At 36.7% G+C, this 16239-nt stretch overlaps 1 protein-coding gene across 3 annotated transcripts in view; it reads right to left on the minus strand.

The window, feature by feature from the left end:
* NFX1 (nuclear transcription factor, X-box binding 1) overlaps nucleotides 1-16239 on the minus strand; it is a 58729-nt gene that overhangs the window by 21999 nt on the left and 20491 nt on the right. For all 3 annotated transcript variants that reach the window (XM_030444976.1, XM_030444978.1, XM_030444977.1), the window contains exons 7-17: nucleotides 15432-15571; nucleotides 14307-14406; nucleotides 13953-14170; nucleotides 12456-12553; nucleotides 11068-11098; nucleotides 9874-9956; nucleotides 9237-9345; nucleotides 3945-4064; nucleotides 3218-3297; nucleotides 2707-2937; nucleotides 1598-1671 (exon numbers count right to left, since the gene is read on the minus strand). In XM_030444976.1, the coding sequence (XP_030300836.1) occupies nucleotides 1598-1671; nucleotides 2707-2937; nucleotides 3218-3297; nucleotides 3945-4064; nucleotides 9237-9345; nucleotides 9874-9956; nucleotides 11068-11098; nucleotides 12456-12553; nucleotides 13953-14170; nucleotides 14307-14406; nucleotides 15432-15571 (1284 nt within the window). The remainder of the gene's footprint in view (nucleotides 1-1597; nucleotides 1672-2706; nucleotides 2938-3217; nucleotides 3298-3944; nucleotides 4065-9236; nucleotides 9346-9873; nucleotides 9957-11067; nucleotides 11099-12455; nucleotides 12554-13952; nucleotides 14171-14306; nucleotides 14407-15431; nucleotides 15572-16239) is intronic.

Raw genomic sequence — 16239 nt, forward strand, 5'->3', positions numbered from 1 at the left:
AAGCAATCAGATGCCTCTGATTTCCGAGAAGTGGGTGTGAGCCGGTATCAAATCCACCTGTGCCCAATCAGGGCAGGCCCCCTATTGAGCATGTGCAAGACCAGGGGGCCAATAAAAGGTGAAACTCACAGCCACAGACTAGCTCACTCCCGAGCACTGTATTACCTTTATTGCGACACTAGCGCTCATCGCCTCCAAGGTCAGGCTCTCGTGGCGCAGCTGGTTAAGACCCAGTACTGCAATGCCAAAAGCCCCGGGTTCGAGACTCCACAGAGAGCCTAATTGGGCACAGGTGGATTTGATACCGGCTCACACCCACTTCTCGGAAATCAGAGGCATCTGATTGCTTTGTTCCACTACACATATGTATTGTGATATGCATGTAAGAACTCTCACTGACTTCAAAGAACCCTTTTCCTTATACAAATAATTGTTTCTATAGGCACTGCAAAAGAGAAATAATAGCATTCAAATATTTATAATTATGTTACCATCCTAGATTATCATTAGTGAAAAACATGTGTCTCTTTAAACTGGTATTTCAAAGATGAGTCATTCTTCAAATCTCTATTCATAGTGAGACAGATCTTGATAGAAAAAGCTTTTTAAAAAAGAACAAATTATCACCAGTTCTATAAGCCTATCTTGCATTCAGCTTAGTAGACTATAATTTTTCTTAACTCTTTCTTGTGAGCATGCTTTTCTCCCTGTTTCATAAGTTAACATTAAACACCTATTAATGTAGATTCTAAGCCATCCTCAGAATATCATAAACTGGACTACTTTCAGGCCCTGAAATAGCAGTTCCCATAAAACAACCACTAAAAAGCTTTCCTTGGAAGACAGGTAGAATCTCTCCCATTGACTGGGATGTAGACCAAAACTCTGGCTCCATACTGACCCTCCAGATTAATTATTTTACTTCTTCTCAAGCACAGCTCCAGATTAAGATTATTTTTTAAATTATTATTACTGGTTCACTATTTTAATTTCAAAAGTACCAAAGCCCTACTTCTTTACCTCTTTTCCTTGTCCCTTCTTTACTCTCTCTTATAATTGAAATAGTGAAATAAGTTTAGAAATAGGATTTGGAGACAATACAATATGCCTTAAATGAAACTGGGTAGGAACTCAGTTTGCATACTAAGAACCAAGATTTAGATGCCAAAATCTCTTCCATCTAAATTTATGTATTTCAGAATGACTTTAAATCACTCTTTAACTTCCATTATCTGCACTAACAAGGTCCCATCCCACATTAAGGGGATCACCTAAATTCAGAAGCCTGAATCTGGAACTGACCAATTAGTGTTTACCTAATTGCTCTATCTATGTAGCTAAAACAGAGTTCCATAGACTGGAAATTCAAGCTAGGACACACCACCACAGTTACTGACTATCAATGGTAAAAAGAGGAATGTGCTCCAATACAATGCAGCTGGTATGAAAGCTCCAGGGAAAAAAGAAATGTACATTAGAGTACAAAAATGTGGGAAAAAAGCTTGTGAATTCAACATATTTAGTCATACCTGAAATATAATCAAATTGCAAAGCAGTAACTCCAGTAAGGAATTAAAAGAACTATTACAATCCAAACCTTTGATATGTATTAGATGCCTCTGAGCAAATCATACTCTCCTTTCTTCTTCCGCATTCACATTGAAGATCAACCTATTGTATCACACAAAACAGAAGCTTTTTTAAACTTATCTTTTTTTATCATCACGGAGGTGTGTGAGGGAGGAAAAATTTATTCTTTTAAAAATTTCAATTTGAATGGAACAATGGCTAATTAAAAGTGACTAATAATTCTTTTAAAAAATCAACATTGTAAGTCTACAGAAAAAAAATCATGCTATCAATGTACAAATATGTCATTTTTTGTCACAACTGTTACTGGTTGATAATTGAACCATACAGTCTGCCTGAGAATTTGCAGTCAATTTTCTTTGGGTATTGTAATGTGGATACATAGAAAATAAAACAGTTGCCTCTTGAATCAGCAAAATTGGCATAGTTTGCTCCCTCTAAAGATAAACTGATCTCATCAACAGCCCTCTTTCCTTTGTCTGAAAAGATAAAATGTTAATCAGAACGACTCCTGATAAGCCGCCAGCCTGGTAATGCAAACTGGTGTCAATTGCAAGTACTAAAGAATTCAGGAAAACCCGAATACAAAGGGAAGACCTGCATTTACCAATTTGCAACCTCTGACAATAATTGATGAGAAGAAGGAACTTTTTACTGTAAAAATTCAGAGGAAAAAGGGGAAAATCAGAAGTGAACAGAAAGAATCAGCTGCACACCAGAAACCTAAAGAGCAGCAAAAAGCAGCGACCAACAAGAGGAAACAGCACCCAGGAGCAGCAGGGAGCATCCCCACCAGTGACTTCCAAGAGACTGCGATCCCAGAGGTGAGGAGGGGGATCCTCCTGAGGGTGAAAAGACCTGCTCTCTTTCATTTCTTAATAGCCCTTCCCCCAAGGGTGATTAATTTGTTTAAAAACCTGTTTTCCCACTATTAACTCCTTCCTAAGACTCTTTTCAGCATGGTGTTATTTCCCCTGAAATAAAGTGGTGTAATTCATTCAAACCATAGAGCTGGTTACTTTTGCAATTTGTAGGATGCATATGTGCAGTGGCTAATATTTTCTCACAAACAAAACATAGAATATTAATAACTATGAACTGTGACAGGTATCTAACCTTTGCACTGCAGGATGTTGTTGGGCAGGGTGAAGAAGGATGACACGGAGCCATACAGGGATGATTACAATACAGCCTTGGAGTAGTACATGGCTGTTTACACTCTTCATCTATAAGACATTCTCCTTTATGACAGATTCTTTTACATTTGTGCATTCTGCACTTTAACATTTGATTGCAGCGAAGTCCACAGGAAATGTCAGTGAGATGACAAGGAATATTACTTCGCAGCTGGAAAAGGGAAGGAAAAACTGACAACTCAAAATGAAAAATTATAAATGCAAAACTCAAGAATACTTTAAATAAAATTGGACAGAGTTTTTCTTTATATCATATCCTTGTACAGAAACTGGTAAGAGTGTTTATGGCATAAAAGATACACTTCTAATTTAATCACACTAAACTCAAACTCCAGTAACTCATTCCATTCCAAAGAGGCCACAAAAATCTAAGCCGACAGTCACAGAACCTTATTTAGCAGTATTCAAAAACATTAAGTGTCCAGGCTTACCTCATGCTTCCCCATACACCATTTCTGAGTGAGATAGGTACAGGGTGGACATTTTTCCTCACTATGACACGAATGGTACACTGCAGTCACAGAAATATAACAGCAAGTACAGTTCTATTATCATACTTAAGTCAAACGCATTAAAGGAGACAGTAAAAGACTATTAACATTTCACATTTCAGAAATACACATGTGAAATATGATGCTTCATACAAGGACTGTTATTTAAAGTACTCTAAAAATTATGATGGCAGGTTCTTAGGGGAATATTCTTGCATATTTTGTAAAGAGATTTTTGTTACTTCTGAAAAGGGTTATAGGGTAAGGCAGAATTTGTCAGAAAGAATATCTGTTTAATCTGTGCTTATTTTGTTGCTGTTAATGTAATTGCAAGGAATGAACAAGCTAATTGTTCACTATATTATCCTACTGCTTCAATAGAGATCTTAATCTCTGGAATACAGAATTGAATGTGTTGTGAATATGTGTTATGAGTATCAATATTAATCAGAAAAACGATGCTTTTACCAGTCAGAAGTGCCACTACTAGCAGCCATGGCAATTCTGTAGTTGGCTGGATTATTAGTATAGACTTTTGGAAATATTCACAGCTACTGAAAAAGTATCTAATAAAAAAGTACATCTATTCACATACAGATGTATGTACACTTTCATACATTTTGATTAAAAACAAAAGACCCAAGCAAAACTGAAAGGCCTGATTTACCTGGATGATCACAGTCATGTGGCCTGGTGCATGTTTTTTTACACTCTGGTGGTTGAGTGCCACAGGGTACAGGAGGGTAAATTACAGACTCACCACAGTAACAAGTTAACTCATCAAAACCTGAAAAAAACAAATCAAATATATCCTAATGGCTATGTGTATTTGCACTTCTCCACATTGAAAAATTTTTTAATAACATGTAAATGTTTACTCCAGCTTTGTTTTCTTCATTATTAAGCACCACTGTAGTGAATATATTAGCTTTTGTGACTCCTTTGAGAAAACTGGATTTATGATCACTTCATGAGAAATTATGCTTGCTTTTAGAGAGTGGTTCCATGACAGCAACATTCTGAACTGGAGCAAGAGAAATGCTCATGTCAAGTTGAAAGCTGTTGCTGTTCTATACTTGACTTAGAAATTGAGACATCTCTTGTATTTCCTTCCAGCAAGCACATCATCCAAATTTTGCACTCCAAACTACCCCTCACCTTCACTTATTCTGTGGTTAGATTTTTGTCCTTTGCCAAGCCCTGCACATGGTACTGGGAAGATTCCAGAGAAAATTACCAAAAGACTGCCAGCCTGCAGACTTCTTACTAAAATTTCTTCTATGTATTCATGTCATTTAGTATTACATAGATCCTAAGAAGCAGCTTATGAACCTATCCAAATACTTTGAAACAAACTTGGCATGTTAAACTTCCTCATAGATTCCCCCTCCCCCCCCCACTGAGGAAACCAATTTTAAACTCTTATCACATGATTCAACCTCAGTGATAAAATAAAGAATAGAGATACACACACTGTCTCAACTAAAAGTTAACACTGCACAAAAATTAATATGGTTCACTGTTGCTTTTCAGACTATAAAGAAACTGGCAGGGAGATCGACTGGAGTGCAAACTCCAGTTGAAGCCAATAAATCCTTAGAAAAACAGGACACTAAAAGAAAATATTAAAATTGGCAATGATGAAGAATGAGATCTCAGAAGAAAAAGAAAATATGACTGATCTGTAGACAAATAGAGTGGACAAAGGAGAAAAAGAGAATAAGAGAATAATGTCACAATAAAAATACGAAACAATTCCAATCTGAAGATAAGACAGATGTTACTGGAGCTGCTGAATTCAGCAAGTTCTCTGATTCTGGGAATTAGAATATTCCTCTTTCCTAGCCTATGAAAGCAAAATCAAGAACTCTAGAACAATTTAGAACTCTAAAACACCAAAGATTCATACTATCCCATTTCCATGGATATCATGGCTGCTGGATCAACATGCAGATCTGGCCAGTATGAAGACTGAACACATGTTCCAAAGAGATAAGAAACATAATGGATTCATGACAATAACATAAGCAGAAACACAGGCTAACACAAAGCCAACAAGATTTACATAAACAGGATTACCAATAGCCAAGTCCCTTTCCCACTTACCAAGATTAGAGCTCACTAGTGAAGACACATACATATATACTACAATCATATGTACACCACATCCATGGATCTCAAATATTAGCAAAGGCTCTGTCTGACATCCATTCCTGGACAGATCCCTCAGCCAGTCACTGATGAAATTTTCCAGAGGCAGATCTCCTACTAGTCATTCCGTACAGCTTTGAAACAAGTTCATTAGCAAATTACCAAGACATACACAGGCACACATGGGAATGAAAATACACACACACACCCTGGTCTCTCCAGGCACTGACACCTAGATGAAGGGGGCCCTATAATTTGTGATACCATTCTCCAGCTGCTGGCATACAGTTTAAGTCATCTTGTTAGTCTCTTCAGTTGCTACCATATGTGCTCCCATGATCTGCAACTAAGTCTCCAATTGCTGGCACTTTCCTCACACAAAGAATAAAGAATATGATTACACTGAAAAATAATAAATTTTATTTGTTATGAGGACTGGATAGACAGTTGTCATCAGGTACAAACGGCTCTGTCAGAAAAATGCATTGATCATCAGTTTCCATTGTGCAAATGTTGCCTTTTATCTCCACTTCTCTCCATTTTCCATGCATCCGCTTTGATTCCTACAAATAATCCACCAAAATCAATTGCCCCCCATTAGTCCTAGTTTAGCTGTATCTGTAGCCAAATCTCCTACTTCTAGTATCATTAGCTAGGTCATCTCAACATCACACAAATACCTAAATTCTCTTGGCCTTGCAATATTTCAATTCAAAAAAAGGTTCCAAGTATCCCTTCTCCTCCAAGAATCTGTGAAGCTCAGGCATGTCTCAGTATCAGTGAAATCCATCCAAACCTCAAGACACTATTGGAAAATTCTGCCAGCTCTTCACTGTGTTTTTAGTTATGTTAAGAACTTTCTCATATTTGGTTGTTTTTTATCATCTGTTCAGTGAGTTTAATCTTTCTGTTATCATCTTTTTATCATCTGTTCAGTGAGTTTAGTCTTTTGCCCACATATCTTAGAGTGCAGCAGTTAGGATCAAAAATTTTACCTAAGGAGACTCAGTTACAATAAATTCCAGCAACTAACAATGCTGGAGAGAACAAATGCTAAGGGTTAGAAAGCAGAAAAATTGGGGAAGTTTCAGAACATCCATCTATGGAAAGCAAGCATAGGAAAGAGTAAGGCTTTTGTTTTACCTTGTTACATGTCTTGAAACAATCTCTAACCCTTAAGGATTCAAAGCCACACATTTTCCTTTGTCCAGGAAGATGAAAGCTCAGACACAAGGGTCCCTGGAAGACCCGAGAGTTACAGAGCTACACTGCCTGCTTGCTCCTGATGAGAAGTGGTATGTGAATAATCTTAAATATAATGAAATGTCTCTTACTAGTACTTCACAGGATAATGGAGATGGAGTAAAGAGGTCTGATCCAAACAGCAGAAATAAAACATCTTATAACTTTAAAAATAAAATAAAATAAAATAAGCTGTCTAATGCTGACATAATTTATTTTGCCCAGTAGATGTATTTCTGTCTTGAAGTGGACTGTGTGCGTATAAAGAGCTGCAAGCACAGAATGGGACCTCACCTCTCAGAAAGGTAAAGTATATATAACCTCAAAGGTGTAGATGCACTCTAGCATTGCATCCTGATGCCTCCACACCACTTCCAGAAAACACAGTACTGGAGATTGAGGCAGAGTAAAAAAAATCCAATCTAATGAGTGGTAAGTGGCTTGTATCCGACCATGCTGTGGTACCTGACACTATGGCTGATGAAGCTCAGCTGCAAAGTGGTGGCCAGACAGGTGGATCAGAGCAGAGGACCAACTTAGTGCTGAGAAGCAGCTCCCATCAGGTACAGGTTTAGAATCACAACGCCTCTGAAATTTCAACTATCAGTATCCAAGGAAGATACTGCTGAGCTGATTTACCTCTGAATAGATTCAGAATGAGAGGTTTCAGGGACATGAATGTTTAAGCAAAATGATCATAAGTATCCATCTCCTTGAGTAAGTTATCTGCTTTTACTGTGCTCAGGAATGGGCCTATGTTGCATCACATCCAGCTGTGGAGCAATTTACAGGGGAGGCAATTGTTAGGTCTTCCCAGGTGAAGACAGGCATCCAAATCTTAAGTCTGTGAGTGAAAATCCAAAAAAATATTGCAGCAATGTGACGAAGTTCAATGGTCTTGAAGATCAGACACATGAAAACCAGTGAAGAAAAACAACCACACAGAAAAAAATCTGTGCACTCTGATTCAACTAGACCAGAATTTACCAATTGGACCTCCAGGATGTTCATATTATTATTTTGCCTCATAAAGAGAAATTTTTGGACACAGAAACATTTATTTTTTTTAAAGAGCGCACGAACATCATATTCATCACAGCTTTGGAGGCTCTAGTGCCTTCCCTTTTTCAGGATGCTTCCATGAAGAATTAGTTTCTATAAAATGGAGTTCTTTGACTATGTCTTTGAGCATATGATATAGGAGAGATACATGTACTACTGCAGTGAACACACTTCCAGCTGCAAATAATATCCTTACAATGCACAACACCTGTCTCTTGCCTTTTTGCTCATGTCATGAGATCTGATTGACACTTTCAAAATCTCACTTTCCTCTTTCCCACACTCCAGAGAGCAGTTCCAAAGCCGTACCCAATTCCTGAAAGAAGCAACTCACTTCTCCCGCAGTAACAGCAGAACTACTAGACAAAAGACAGGATTTGATGAAAGCCACTTTGAGGTGAGGATTTCCATTCTAGAAACATTCTCCCCTAAGTTTTATTGTAGCTTACAACAGATGCAAAAATAAACCTAGAATTTGCAGATGTCAGACTTAATGATGATGGCTTTACAGAAAACTCTGCCACTACTTAAGTGAACACTGAGTGGAAGAATGGATTCAATCTGAAGAATTCATTAAGAGTTTTTTTTCTGCCCAACTTTCAATAACTACATTTAATAAATAGCTTGTAATTTCTGTTTTAAGCTACAGTTATATAAAGGATGGGGAAACCTGTATTAAAATATAGATTGAGAAAAAAAATTAAACTTTTATCACACATAAAGATGTTTCAAATCAACTAAAGGTTACGCTAGCAGAAGGAAACAGAGAATCATTCCGTCTACTGCAGGCCAAAATCACAATATTTAGTATTACACACCTATTATAATGGTGCAAAATAATCAAGATATGCCACTCTACATCAAGGGGTAAAAAGCTGTTGTAAAAAAATTGTATATTCAACTGACACAGCTTTTAATAGAGTACATATTTGTCAAAAGCTATTTCATCAGCTTAAATCTTTTAATAGTCCTAATAAAATTAACACCTGCTGGCTGTCAAACTATTTATAGAAATTAAGTATTTTTACCATCCGGAACACGAACAGAAACACTAAGAAAAACACCAGTGATGTATCTATTTCTTCAGATGGTATTGCCCAGAAAAAAATCACTGGTACACCAAGTTTGGAAAGTCTGCTACATATTTCAATATCTTTAACAGTTATTAAATTGTTCCTTTAACTTAGAAATTACCTTTCTAAACTGTAATTTTTTTTCCATGCATGATTCCTCAGTTTTTTTAAATGATTGCTGGATCAAAATACATAACTGAATGTATTTCACTGTAATTCAATTTTAACTATTAAAATCCAAAACTAAGTAAACTCATCTAAAACTAATATTCTTTTTCATGAAAAAACACAATCGAAATCAACTTCATGTTCTTCAGGTTCTGATTATTATTTCTGCACCTTTGGGTCACACTCTCTGTCCAATTCTGAACAGTTAAGTGAATAAATTTCTATAGTACCACAGAAATCGTGTGCTCTTGCATGTAACTCACTTGTTTGCCAGCACGTTTGACAACTGCCCCGATGACAAGGTTCCTCACATCTATGCAGTCCACAGTTCAGCTTCCGACCACAAACCAAAGAACACTTGTGTTCAGTGTCCTAGAGGAAGGCAAAGAAGAAAAGAAGAACTAAACTATAAAACCCATTGGTTTCTTTTTCTGTGCAAGATCACCATCTACTAATTGACAAAACTGCATAGTGCAAAATATAATTTATGATCCTGATCTATTCAGTTTTTCCATCACTGTATGTGCACAATTTTTAAAGCATATTCTGCTATGACCTGTATTGCAGATGGAGCTACATCCTCCTTATGCTCCCTGTATTAAGATACATCCTTCCCCTCCTCATTGCCCCTGAATGCATGCCCCCATCAATTGCACTGACAAAAAAGCACCTTTACACTAATTTAACTGCATTTAGGCTGGATACCCCTAAAAGAAATGCAAAATAAATGCATAAGCATAAATGCATAAAAATACACAGAAACCTTCTGACCATGACCCATACTGCAAATAGAAACTGAAGATGCAGAAAAACTGAAAGATACAAAAGAAAGTCTTTTAACATTATAACCAAAACCTAACATACACCACAACAATCTTATGAAACCATGTGTAGACTTACCACACAGCAAACTTCATTACACTTGTGTCGTCCACATGATCTTTTTTTGTTGCATCGCTTGTCACACATGAATGTAATAGCAGCTATTAGAAAAAAAAGTCCCAAAACCAGTCATAACTTTTATGTCTTTGCTTATGCCAAGAAAAAAAGCTTCAATCACAATATTGTGCTAAGGCTGTCACAGACCATAGACTAGAAGAGACTAACAAGAAGTCAGCAAGCAAACTTTTATACCCCTGCTCTTCCACATTAATTCCCTATGTAAACACTTGGCTTCCTTGAGACTTGTTTGAAAGAATTTTGGGGACCAGAAAACACAAAACTAATCTATGTTAGTCTTCACAGCATAAATTCTGCACAATGGCACAAACAAGATATCCTGATACACTGGACTAATGCATACATCCAATTTAAGCCTGCTGAAATGGGTAAGGCAGTGAAAGTCAGACAAACACAAGTAGTGTTGATATGCTCATAAGAATAGTCCAAACAAAGAACATCCTTATCACCATTCATCAGTAACAAAAGTAACTACTTCTGAATTTTGAAGAGCAAAAGGAATTTTTTGTCTTTGTAGACAAAAGCTCAAATTTGGAAAAATGGACATTACTGTCTTAAGTATCTTGTAAATAAGTACCTCAGTATGAAAGGGGTCTATTAAGTAAGCGTTTCATTGAGGTGAATTTTGAGCTGCTACATCCAGGATACCAAGAACTGTCAAAAGGGAACTCTGCCAAGCTCAGATGCAAAGATCAGCAGCATACAACTATAAAGCAGATTCAAAGCTTGTACTTCCCAAAGAACCTGGGACCAGAGCAAAGCAGAAGCATTACTTTGCATCTGAGCTGTGCAAGTAGACTCAAAGATATTCAGGATGCTGGGCAGGCAGGGAAGGGCAACCTACTGACTATGGTAGGTGCCATGAAATCTATTTGAATCGAAACAGACAGCTTGTCTGCAATCTTCCATACCAAATGCTGAAGAAGTATTTCCTTATATAAAATATGGACAGAAATTAAAGGATTCATTTCCAACCTCTTCCAGCAGTTTCCCAAGAAATTACCAACTTGGCACTAGGTAGAAGGATGGATTAAAGAAGTAGAAATGATCAGATGTTTGCCAGCTTCGTCAATCAAACTCAAAATTAAGGAGCTGTGTATCATATTTAAAACAATTTCAGACACAAAAGTGTACCTTTATTTCTAAGGAGAGCACATGGGACTTCCTAGGAAAGAAACAGGAAGCCATTAGGTTAAAACAGAAGAAACAACTGGAACTTAATTATCTAGAAAACACCTAGTCACATGATACAGAAAGAAGAAGCACTCTCAGTTTTCACATGTGCAGCATTTCTGTATACAAAAATGAAACAAAAGCTGTGGAAAATAATCCTCAAATCTTTTAACTCAATACTTTTACCTTACAGATTCAATAGCAATTAAAAAGATCCCATAGTTTTGTATTTCCCACTAAATTCAGCAGATAATGCTGTGACAGAAATGGGTTTGCCTGAAGAAACCAGAGAATCGCACACAATAAACCAAATTAAGTCCTCCATAGAATACTGACAGATGATATAAATTTGTGATTTGACCAATTTTCCTAAAAATGCAAGTCTGATGATTAAAACAAAAATAAGACTTTAGTCAAATCTCATTATCAAAGAATTTTTACTTAGATTAACCACCTCAACATGAAAATAGAACCCTTCATCGACCACACTTCAATCTTCAGTCACCACAACATCACATTCTGAGTTGTCATTTCTAAGCATCACAGTTCTCATGTCTTATTTAAAGTATCAATGTAGTTCATTCATGCTTTTTTCAAGAAGCAGCTTTCTGGTGTCAGAAAAGCTAATTAGAGCTAACTAAAAGCCAAAACCCAGTAGTTTGTGTCAAGCCCCAAAATGGAAAATAATCTGAAGCCTTCTAACCCATAACTACCTTCATCAAACATGCAGAAAACTATTTCAAACTCAAGCAAAGACTCGGCCATTTCTATGTACTTATGGACTTTTTATAGAAGTCATGTCTACTTACAGATGATTTTAACAGGTCAGAAAAGTTATCAAGACTCCAAGCCAATGATTTAAAAGCTATGATTACAGAAAGTAGCATAGTTTTAAAATATACTGATTATTAAATAGCAATTGCTGAGAATCTGCTGTCACTATATAAATGTACAAAGAATGGGGACCAGCAAAAACCTCATTTTGTCTCAAATTCTACAACAATTCTACAAGCTACCTTTCTTCTGTTTCCATTAATCTTGGTAAAAGTACATTCCTTGTGTTATATAAATACTGCAAAATAATGTAGGACTTTGTATGCATTTAAACCAAACAGAATTCCAGGTAAAATCTGCAAAAATACTTTTAAAACTTGCCTTCACAGCAATTAGTCTATGTAAGCACTTCACAGTATAATCTAGTTAGCACACAACAGAGGATCTTGCAGCTAAAGGGGCACAGCAGCTCTTATGCTTCTTAGCTTTCTTTTCAACTACTTCATCTCCTTTTTCCCCTATAGCTTTTAAAAGCAAAGATTAACTATTTCCATAATCAAGCTTTATATACCCACCTTTTTTTTAAAGCCACACCTACAATAAACATTTGATGTGTGAGAACATGGTCTACAGTCTCCTTCGTGGCAAAGGCTTTCACATGTATGAATGAACTCTAACCAATGAAAACAGAAAGAATAACAATTAATAAAAAAATTAAATCTATGACCTGGAACTTCACACTTTTAAGAGTCTCACTGTTCAAAAATACTAAGCTTATGTCCAGCTGGGTTTCCAAACAAATTAACTGTTTTGAGTTAAATGTGAATAAAATGTTGCCATTATCTTCATCTTTTTAATGCTGAATGTATAGTTTCAAGTCTATAATTAACATTTAAAATCCACAAATGTTAAATATTTTTAACTTGTGGGGAAAAAAAATTAAAAATACTTTGTCTAATACAAAATGATTTTACTTATTTTTTTTCTTCCTTTTCAACCCAAAATAATTATTTACTATGCATACCTTCATATTTCCTTACTAGGAATTCAATGAAAAGCTGAATTACTCGTTTCCCTTCTACTTACTGTCCTTGGTCTGACAGAATGGATCAGTCAATATTAAGTTGTTAATAATGCTCTAGTTACCTAATGCACTCACTGAAGTGTCAAATCGCTTCTGCGCAGAGCTGTCTACAACTTTTGCATGCTATTTTTTACTTCTTGCCCTCTCACAGCAGCAGCAGGAAATCAGTATGTACTGGAGACATTTCAGCCTACTAGTCTCTACACAGAATCACAGAATGGCTAGGGCTGGAAGGGATGTTAAAGATAATCTTGTTTCAACACCCCTGCATGGGCAGGGATACCTCCCACTAGATCAAGTTGCTCAAAGTCCCATCCAACCCAGCCGTGAACACTTCCAGGGAGAGGACAGCCACAGCTTCCCTGTGCAACCTGTGCCAGTGTCTCATCACCCTCACAGGCAAGAATTTTTTCCTAATGTCTCACCTAAATCTCCCCTCTTCAAGTTTTAAACCATTGCCTCTTGGTTTTAAAACACTGGCCTCTTGCTACACAGCTGTGCAAAAAGTCCTACCCCAGCCTTCTTGCAGGTTCCCTTCAGGAATTGCAAAGCTGCTGTAAGGTCACCTCAGAGCCTTTTCTTCTCTTCTAACCCCAACTTCCTTATCCTATCTTCATAGGAGAGGTGTTCCAGCTCTCTCATCATGCAAGTCAAAGATCTATTTGAGCTTTTAAAAGACATCAATACATACTGCTCTCTGGAAATGCCTACAACTCTGTTCCTCTACTAGTACACAGAAGGTGCATGTAAACAAAGTTTTAAAAGCTAGTGTTTGTGCTTTCTAGATAAATCTATTTCCTGATCTTAAGGTGTTGTTATGGACAAACAGCCAGACTGCAGTCTCTGCAGTGGATTTTACACTCAGTTCAGTTAAAACCCCAAATCATTACTCAAATATTTATCTCCTGAAATGGTTCAAGACTGTATTTTCTTTCTTCTTTAAACAATGATATAATCTGAATACTCTGATGCAGAAAGTTTTAATTACCATAGCTACCACAAGAAAGAGGTTTGCCACACGTTTTTCCACACGATGGGATAGGGTCTGTGCATACTTTACGTTCAACACATCCCAGTTCCAGTAACTTGCTGAGAGGAGTCTGTCCACAGGGACAGCGATACACTACTTGCGGAAGTCGTGGACAGAGCTGGCAAGGCTGAGGATGGCATACTTGCATACAGTTGTGCCTCCCACAATTTAATTTTCTAGACAAAAAAACAAAAGCAAAGAAATAAAAACCAAACCCAAATTAAAAAGGGGAACTATCTAGGAGTATTATGATCACTGAGCGTGAATAAAATGACCTTTCTCTTTTTAAAAGCCTCGTTGTAGTGACCTTACTTGCCACATATATTCTGACATGAGAAATTCCCAAATCCATCAAAGAATTCTTCTTGTGTCCCACACAATACTTCTTTAATGCTGCTTCCACAGTAACACACTGAAAGAAAGCAGTATTACAGAGAAAACAACATAAGAGAGTATCAATGACAAAACATCTCCAGAAGTACAGCAAATATAAAAGGTAAAATGAGACAAATCGTTACAGTCAGTTTTTAGAAGAATAATGAAGCTCCTCTTTTTTAGATTCAATTCAGCGACAGAGGTTTCTCAGTTCTACAGAAACTGAAATTCCTATTTTCTTTGTTTGGATAAGGAGATAAAAACTAAGGGGAAGTACTATCTCCACAAGAAGCCTATGTACATAACAGCATACATAACAATTTAATTAATACCTTAAAAGTTGAGAAAATAAACTTGCAATTTTCTTTATAAACTGAGAAAAATGTATACTTGCACACATACTCAGACAATTTAATTTCCATTCAAGACTAAAGTTAAAAAAAATCTAACAGAAACCGTGAGCAGCTTGTTGAAATATGCAGTTCTGTACCTCTTTCCACTCCTTCCCCATGCACTGTTTAATCAGCTCTCAGAATTATAGTAAAAGATAAGGTAGGATCACAGGACAATTCCAGTCAGAAGGCTTCTCAGGGGATCAGGTACTTAAAGCAGTGAGCAGTGAGATCAGACCACATTACTTAATGTTTTATTCAGCTGTTCCTAAAAATCTCCAAGTTTCCAAGAAAACAGCTGTTCCTCATAGCTGGTTAAATGCTCATTGTCTCTTATCCTTCACCACCTGCCTCTGTCTTCCTCACTACCTCTACTGAAAGGCCACCACTCAGCCTTCTCCAGCAAGTCCAGTAGCACCAGCCTGGCCTCACAGGGCATGTGCTCCAACAGCCTAATCATCTTGGCAGGATTCTTTCTAGTAATTTTTATATTCTTATTTAAAATACAAAGTGATGCTGATGAATTTTCCATTTTTAAAATATTCTAGAAGTAGAAACTGGTTTTGTTAAGTAAATTTAAAGCACCAGCCCGTTTGTACTGGTTGGTTTTTTTTCACCCTCTTGTTTTCATAGCATAGAGTGTATATACAAAAGGCATTCCAATACTTACCTTGCTGTACTGTTAACTGGCAAGGGGAACATTTTCCTGCATGGCACACTTGAGTACAGCTGTGCTTACCACAGTTTAAAGTATTCCCACATACATTAGAACAATGAATTTTTGTTGACTGGCCACAGCGCACTGAATGACTGTGGAGAAATAATACCATAGCCTGTCAGCTACCTTAGTATCTGTAGAACATTTATTAAAAAAGAAAACACTTTTTCAGTAAAACACTGAAGTCTTTGAAAGAGGGCATATCTTATTAAGGAAAGTTTTTAGGATATAACTCTCCTATTTTACCACTGCTTTCCCTCTCCCAGCCCCCTAAGGTAGGACACATATCGCAGTACTAAGTCTACAAAATTTTCTTTCAACAAAATGAGAAAAAAAAGGGTAATATGACCTTAATGTATGGTTATAATCATTGTGCCAGAAGACCAGATATTTCTGTTACAGGTATCTTTCTGAAGACTTAAACAATCCTAAGCCTACTGAACACAATGATGACAAGGATGTGGGCTTAGATAGTGAGTCAGTAGTCTAGGAAAAGAAAGAGCTATGTTTTAATTAAACTGTTTAAAAAATGGAACAATAAATTATCATCTTTTTCCATTTCAGCTGACGTCATACAATAGCTGTAAAATGTACATTTGAAACAATAACTTTGGAAATAAATAAATCTAAGTTGGTTGATATCTATTTAACTTCTAAATGCAAGGAATGGCTAGAATAAAAAGAGGTGATCTGAAAACAGAGCGCTTTCAAATACAAATACTGCCACATAAATAGCTGTACAATCATTTGAAAAATTAAG

This window comes from Calypte anna, chromosome 2, assembly GCF_003957555.1.
Source record: "Calypte anna isolate BGI_N300 chromosome 2, bCalAnn1_v1.p, whole genome shotgun sequence".
In the NCBI taxonomy this organism is placed as follows: Eukaryota; Metazoa; Chordata; class Aves; order Apodiformes; family Trochilidae; genus Calypte; species Calypte anna.